Consider the following 8,702-nt stretch of genomic DNA (forward strand, 5'->3'; position numbering starts at 1 on the left):
TGAGGTATCAGTGTGTGTTTAATAATTCTCTGTTTATTTGAGAAATATAATCATTTCAAAATATGAAATGGGGGTATTATATTTCTCCTTAAATGTCTGTGTCATTAACGAACATAACCATCAGCATATGAGGTACAGTAAAGTAAACGCTGGGTATGAAGTGGTTACACAAGGAATGTCTAATAAAGTTACAGTCTCAGTATTTTCATAGGCTTTACATATTTAAAGATTCAAATTCTGGCTTTTACTTTAAAGAGTCTCTGGTTTAAAATGAATCATCATGTTTTACCGGAGACTTATAAAGCATTATCATATGTAAAACAATAATCACAGTAATATATAGAATTCTTCTTCATATCATAAAGCCGGAGCCTCCCATAAACTCGCAAAGCCGCTCAAAATCATTTATGCACAATTTACAGAATTCGCTGAACCTGTTATTGCTCAGATCAAATAAACGTTGATTCCTTTATAAAGGTTGTGTTAGATGTGCAGCAGCTCAAATAATAATGTTCCAACCATCAAACGGCTTTAAAAAAAAGTAGCTATAATTAAAAAGCATATAATTTTTTTTTGTCCTTGTCTGAACAGAAAGCTCGAACGATCTCACAAAACAAAGTGCAAGGAATCTCATCCTGAAACGAATGGTTTGATGCACAGGCAGTGACTGGCTTTACTAGACACCACATCCGTGGCATGCTAGCAAGTTAATGTTAAGCAAAGGAGCTCTGTGAGAAGTAAATGTGCACGAAAGCAAAGGAAATGAAATCGCATTCTTTAATGTGCAAGCAAATACTCCACGTATACGTGAATGCACATTGAAGACAAAACATTGAGCCATAATACAGTATATGAGATGATCTCTGTACATACAGTTGAAGGATGAGTAGAAAATGTATTTAAAGATGAGATGAGTCAAAGCACAGTTTTTTTTGCAAACACTGTAACCACAGACTACGGTCTACATGGTGTTTTAAACACTCATGCGCTGAAAGAAAACCTTTAGGCATGCAACTACAAGTACAGAGAGTATTAAATCAACAGCAAAGACTGACATTATAGCAGGCAATGAATTATCTAATTCAATCAAAAACACTCTTTTTCTGTCATAGTGGTATCGAGGCTTTCTCCTCTTCCTCCTATTGGGCACCTAAGCCCACCCAGTCCCTTAAAGCTGATTGGTGGAGCAGATCCCTCAGGCACAGTGCTGTACATCCCAATGAGACACGGGTAAGAGGGGAGGACAGATTAATGCTCCTCTACATGGAAAAGCAGTGGTAGCACAGGAGGATTATACTCTAGATTACACACAGAGAGACAGACAGGGATGACTGACGGCTCGGAAGTGGACTTCCCCATCCTATCCAGAGGCATTGATGTAGAGCTGACTCTGCAGGATGTAGTCGATGACGGGCTGGCTCAGGTATTCCACCACGTGACCGTCACCGTGCTGAAGAGCCAGTCTGGGGAGGAGAAAAGCAGAAGGTTATTGTGCAGAACGGAGAGATGAATTATGCGGAGACAGCGGGGACACGCACCTGCTCTTGGTGGAACTGACGACTGACATCGGGTGATCGATTTCATCCTTTACCACAATTATACTGTCCTGTGAGAGGACAACCGAAGCAGTATTAACATCACAAAACAGCAAATACACTCTACACGGCATGCATTTTCTGTGTATTAAAACCTATTGCTGTGAAACATGTTTTAGTTGCAAATAATAATAACTACAGAAGCATAGCTGAAAGGTTATACCACAAATAATACCTTATGCTTGCGGAGCACTGATGAATGGTTCATTATCCTTTCTGTGTCAACTCCATCCCGAGGAACCACCACTATCCCAAAATCCCCCACAATCACTTCCATCTAGAAGAATATAATAATCACAAACTTAGATTAACAACACATGCTAAAGATGCATTGTTAGTAACTGATCAATCAAAACTGATATTCTTTTCTTTATTAATATGTCCTTGGTCTCAATTTTGTAAAATTCATCATATTATGAAAAACAAAAAGTATTTGTAAAGTCTCAAGTTGATTTTAATTTCTTTAATCCATACCTTGCATCAAATTTTAATGACTGTCACATTATATTTATCATTTTATACAAACATTATTACAATAGTATAGCCATATATATTAATATAACTCAAACTAAAGCTAAAATAAAATGAATAAAAACTGTATAGACATTTTAAGAAACATTAATAAAAATGACTAGACAACAAAAACTACAAAACACAATAACTTAAACATAAAATTAACAATAATTAAACAGAAAATATAAAATATATAAACTAAAGCTCTTTGAACACTTTAGTTTATATTTGAGTCTGAAATATATATTGAAAAATCTGAAAAACATGTATCTCTCAGGAGTCTGCAAAATAAATACAACCTCACGTTGTGTCAATCATGTTTACCGAAACTTTTGTCCATCAAAACAAAATTCGGATAAGTTTCGTTTTTTTGTGTTTTCAGATCCGTAGCATGCATTTTGATAGGAAAGAAAGGTGAATATGAAAAAAAAAAAAAAGAAAAACCCATGCGAAAGTTTCAGATTCAGTGTGCAAAAACCTTACCTAAAAAACCAAAAGAGTATCTCGATGATACTAAAAAACACTGTTTAGTACTGTGGAAATAATCAGGGATTCTTTAGGCAGTTTATATTGTACCACCAGTAGGTGGAGACAAGTGACAAATATCTTGACTCAAATGATTCAAACCGCATGCTAACATTATACTACTAATCTTTCTATGGCAGAATTACTACAAGTAGTATGCTACTCCGAATTCATCAATTCACTTAAGAAATTTGTTCAAAAACACAGATTGATCAAGACTGAATCCGAAATTGCCCCCTTTTAGGCCACTAATACAGTTCACTTGAAGGAGTGAAAGAAAATGAGTGAGTGAATTCAGACACTTAGTTTATGCTTGCTGTTTAATAATAATTTGAAACTGTCAAACTGGCAGCTCCGGGCGATTCTTTCAAGAACAAAATAACACTGTGTTGCCTGAAAATGCTCAACGCATGATTCTGCTTTTTATTCATTTGGAACCCTTTCACTGGTGGAGCAAAACTACAACTACAATTTAACTTACTGTTTATTGAACTGTTGAATAAAAGCAATATTAACAAGGATGTGATTACTTGAGATATTGCTTAATTTATGCGAACACACAAACTGCATGCTAGAATACTATATTCTATTAAATATTTATCCATTTAGGAGTAAGAAACACAGGGAAAGAAAGAAGTATTTATATCTTACATCACTTTCTTTCCATAAGCCGGGGATGCAGAAAGATTCCAGGAGATCACTGCCACAAAGGAGCAGGATACGCAACTCTGAACAAACCACAATCACAGTTACACATCACACCATAACAACACAAGACACAGTAATGAGATGCTTTTCCTTTGCTGTGGGGGTAAACATAACAGCTCTGATAAGATTTAAAAAGTCACATTTTTCCCATGAGGAGGATGTCTTCTTCACAGTATACAGACAAACACCACAACATTCATAACTTATAGAAAGATTTCTACTGTTTTGTCATTTTTCTATCTTTGTTTTATTTGATGTTGTATTTTCCTGAGGAGAAATACACATTGAATTTATTTCTGTCCCTGGGCAAACTTAGCATTTTCTGACGACTCAATGTGACAAGGAAGGACTCATTTGAAAACCAAAAGCCACAGGAAAATCACATCGTCTCACCGATTTCCTCGTAGCGCATTGCAGTACCAAGGTTGGCATTTTCATCTGTTCAGAACAAAAAAAACAAACAAAAAAAAAACAAAGACATGATAGGTTACAGTGATAACGGACTCATAAGGAAATCACCAGAGTCATGTAAAATGAATACATATATCCTGTGTGAAGCGTATGAATAATACAAAATATTAAGATGTAATTATGGGATTTCTACATGAAGCCAGCCACGGTGCAATATATGTAAGACCTTTTTTTCTACAACTTGTATTTCACAGATTGAAATGTATAGATATTTTGACATTAAAATGACAAGACTGAGAGTCTGGGGTGGTTATTTTAACGCATTACATTGTAGTGATTAATTCTTAAAAATAATGCAATAAAAAATGAACACAAAAATTAAATAAACTGATTTGAATGATCTGGGGGCTTTTTTTCAAATATTTATACATGTGATTTATTGTGATCAATGTGATTAATTAATTTGCATGTAATGTAATAAATGCAGTTTAGCATTTATAAGCAATTTTTCAGCCACTGTAAAAATTAAATGAAATATGAAAGTATGTTTCTTCTATGGAATAAAGAAAATTAAAAAGGTAATTGTGAATATTTATCTCACAATTCAGAATTTTTGAATTGCAAGATATAAACGGAGATTTCATATCTCTAGAATTGCAAGATGCACACACACACACACACACACACACACACACATTAATTGCAACCTTTTATCTGCCAATTCATGCTTTTTTGTTGTTTATTTATTTTTCTTTTGGCAAAATATAAACTCAGTATTGTGTTACAAGTTACAATTACCATTTTTTGTTTTTCATCCATAGTTTTCAATAGCTTTTGACTGTCTTCAGGGGGTTTGTCAGACTTTTCGACAAATCAGTTACAAAATTAATATGTATTGCATACTGTACATGAATATACCAACTTACCAACAAAGGTATAACGTTCCATGTGTGGGCGAACACAGCAGATTTTACCCAGACTTTCGCTCATCTTTCCCCAAAGCTTAACTGGATAAAAAGAGACAATCATGAAAAGCCTGTTCTCCAGAACACCAGACATAAACATCAGAACATTTAAAAATCACTCACTAGCTACAGACTTGTTGACTGTGTTTTGATAAATAGGAGATGTCCCATTTTGGGGCTGACCAATCACAGGGGTTGTGGAAGGTGTGTTGACGTTGGACAAAATGCATCCTGTGACTCTCTGCAGAACAACAATACAGTTTATTAATTCAAGCCAAGATTGAGTATAATTAAAAATTTGGTAGCATTCAGACCAAACTTTGGACTAACCTTCATTAGGTCTCGGTGATGCTCCAAAACGCTACAAGTGGTCTGCCAGGTGTCCTGATAGCTCTCCCAAGGATCCACTCTGCAGAAGACCATTAACCCATCAAACATGTTATGTCCATTCTACAATATATATATCCATCTTCAGTATAACTCAAGGCTAAGTGCTGCATATCATTCTACATTCTGTCTAATTGACAGTTACCTGATCCAATCAGAAGACTGAACTGCCAGCTGACACATGGTGAGACGATGTCTGCTTGAGACAAGGCCCTAAACAAGGAAAAAAAAATCAAAACATGAAAAAGTGAGTCATCTAGACATCCACCTACCAATAAAATATCTAAACTTCAAACAATATTCTTTGGTTTATATCTGCTTGTCAAAAGAAGGAGAACCTATCTGATCAACAGAATAGCCATTTCAAACATTTGCTTTTATTAGATAATCAGGGTTCAAAACAATGATTTCTAAAATAGTTTCTTCCACACGTGTTATACCTCTCCTATCACAAAGGGTTTTAGTTGGAATGACTGAATCCTTCTTTCTAAAGCATTTATTATTCATATTTTGTTGCTAAGAGAGAAGAAAACTAGGCCACTGTTCTTTTTAATTCAGGGTTCTGTTGAAAATTTTAGAGATGATTTGTATAATTCACATTAAAACCGGTGTTGTGCCCAATTTTGACCCCCTGCCGAATTATTACCCCCCCCCCCCTATTTAAGAACAAAATAAGTGTTTTTTATAAGCAAGTTACTGGATCGTTTCCTAAAACAGTTCGTTCAAAAAACACTGATTCATTCAGGAACACCAATAAGATGCGCAACGGTTGTGCATTGGCTTTCGTTGGAGCTGTGTCATATGGCAAAACAAAAATAGGCAAAGCAACTGGTAATGTATCTAAAAATGTAAGTTACTGAACTGCAATTCTACACACAGCATTGGCCTCAAAATCGATACAGATGTGATTATCTACAAATAAAAAATCAATAGCACTCTCTTTCTTGGAAATTACATCTAGCATGTAGTCATTGCTTAAATATACAATAGTAGAACAACTTTAGACCTTAAAACGAACAGATTTTCTTACCGGTTTGCCATAGGAATCATGTACAGGTGAGATGATACCCCCAATCACAATGAATCGTCCAGTCTTGTGTAGGTACTCTCTGGCTTTTTCTGCAAACCAAACAGGTTACCTTGTTATCTCATGAGCAGTTTTTTGTTGTCTGTTACACACTATATGCCATGTTATAAACGTAGACTGGATGAAAGCAATTCTCTTAGAGACATAAAAAAATGAAACAACTTTTATGTGAGAACAGCACCTCTGTTTTAATGTATTCTTCTGTCTAATTTAACCTCACACCCCCAGCCCCATGAAAATATTGAATATAGTGAATGTCAGAAACAAGATCTCCTGCTGGGGGAGACATAAAATGAAATAATCTGAACAAATCTCCTAAGAAAATATCTCTTGTGTGCAAAACAAACTACAAAGAAAGAAAAAATGAGGCCATATCGAAAAGCAGAGGCTACAGAAACCAAAATATTCAATGCTTAATAAATAAAATGCTAGGAATCAAACATATTTTTTAAATCATATTCTCCGTCAGAAGCATTGCTCAGAATAAGCTATAAACCCCTTTTTTATTTTTGTACCTCAAGATATGCAAAGGCATGCAATAGAATAAGGCTTAAAAATTAGGTCATGAACACGCAGATGCTTTTGCTTCAAAGGAAAAACAGTGGAAATGTATTGATCGAACTGTGGTGGTACTCCTCTTCTTGCTTATGCTCTGAGAAATACAGCTGCAGTAACTGAATTAAGGAAACTACAAAGCTCCTAAGTTCTGTTCCCCTTCTATATTTATTGGCACATTGAAATGTGGAGATGGACGAGCCGACGGAAGAAATCTCTCTCTCTCTCTCTGAATGTCTCTTCCTTTCCCACATGCACTCTTAAGTTTCTATCACATACAGTATAAATGCATATTTCAGTGCAAACATCCAAGCTTAAACCCATGTGTCCTTTGGAGATTTACTTAAATAGTTTTTTATATATACACAAATATATATAAATATATACATATTTGTCATGTTCCTCTGACTTAATCAAACCCATAGGCAAAGTTTTGAATTCTTAACATTCTGTCAATATTCTGTCATTATATAAAGCACAATGAAACAAATCAAAATAAACATCAGACAGTAGTGTACTGAGAGAAAGAACATTGTGAAACAACTTGTGAAAATTCATTGCATTTATTCATGTTTACACCTAAAACATGGGTCACATATCAGTATTTATTGGAGGATAAATCAAGTCATGAAGTATTAAGCTAATTATTTCTGATAAATACTCCTGGGCTCCCCAAATGGAACATTAGAGCATAATCATTTATGTGGTCTTGTTTCACTACACAGTTACTACCTTATTACTTATCACTTTTACCTCATTAAAAGTCTTTTGGTTTTAATTTGTTTTGGTCATACATGTTTATGGAGCAGTGACTTTCTGTCCTGATCATTTTAATTAAATATATATATATATATATATATATATATATATATATATATATATATATATATATATATATATATATATATATATATACTGGTTTTCATGCTTTCACATATATTTGTTCAATATATTTTCTTGTGGTATAAAACATTCATCCTGAATTGAAAATTGAATTGAATGTTCTATTGACTGTTTAATGACTGAAACTAAAAGCGATACATTCCTTACACTCTCAACCACTTTAGCCTATTAAAACGAAGAAAGTCAAGTTGAATCTCTGGAAAATCAAGTAGACATGACAATTTATTTTGAGAAGTTAAAAGGATGCAAACATATTTAAATGCATCAATTAAAACTAAACTTAAATATATTTAACTTGCCATAGGTCTAAATTAATATCAAAAGCTCCTTAGATGCCCCAAGAAGGTCGGTCTATATTAAAGTCTCTTGGACTTTCAACATGCATATTCATATCATATTATGTTAAATGTACAGTGCTGATTGTTATTTGTCTTCACATAAGCACTCTAGCATGCCCGAGTATCATTCGCAGAAGTCATGATTAATTACGTTTGTTGAAATATCATAAATCATAATTTTATATTGCTTGCGTCCGCAAAATAGTGGATGAATATAAAGATTTCTTTGCTAAAAATGCGGCTGCGCAGCACCATCATCTGAACCTAGAAGCGATTTGATTGTTCGGGTTTTTGAGGCTGTCGCCCATTTCAGCACCTCCGCTTTGGACAGCGAACGTCACTAAGAATTTATTACAGAAACATCTAATCGATCATCAAGCGTCACATCACAATGTCTGAAATCATCACTGTCACCATGAATCCCTTTACATACACATGGCTGGATTAAAAATCAGCTCGCGCGTCAACTCCATCCAGAATAGGCGCAATACTCACCGAACATATGAATGTGTCCCTTCGTGATGGGGTTGAAACTTCCACATGACAGCAAAATGACATGTGTTTTAGTGGTCTCCGTCATTTTGGTTGCGCTGGTCTATCGTTTCTTAACATATGTCGCGGATTTTAAGGCCTTTTGTTTTGTTGTGAGACTGCAGTAAGAGGCGAGGCTCATTGGGCTGCGGCAGGCGCGAGAGGCAGAGCGTCACCGTGATCT

At 34.9% G+C, this 8,702-nt stretch overlaps 1 protein-coding gene across 1 annotated transcript; it reads right to left on the reverse strand.

Annotated features, from left to right (window-relative positions):
• Window positions 1-763: 763 nt before the first annotated feature.
• On the reverse strand, window positions 764-8,702 carry LOC128031050 (nicotinamide/nicotinic acid mononucleotide adenylyltransferase 2-like). Its single transcript, XM_052619267.1, has 11 exons — window positions 8,483-8,702; window positions 6,135-6,223; window positions 5,250-5,317; window positions 5,048-5,126; window positions 4,841-4,958; window positions 4,679-4,759; window positions 3,735-3,779; window positions 3,285-3,361; window positions 1,771-1,872; window positions 1,539-1,606; window positions 764-1,463 (listed from the first exon to the last, which is right to left on the reverse strand). The coding sequence occupies exons 1-11, from the start codon at window positions 8,565-8,567 to the stop codon at window positions 1,361-1,363; spliced, it is 915 nt and encodes a 304-aa protein (XP_052475227.1). The 5' UTR covers window positions 8,568-8,702; the 3' UTR covers window positions 764-1,360.

Source organism: Carassius gibelio, chromosome A2 (genome assembly GCF_023724105.1).
Source record: "Carassius gibelio isolate Cgi1373 ecotype wild population from Czech Republic chromosome A2, carGib1.2-hapl.c, whole genome shotgun sequence".
Lineage (NCBI taxonomy): Eukaryota > Metazoa > Chordata > Actinopteri > Cypriniformes > Cyprinidae > Carassius > Carassius gibelio.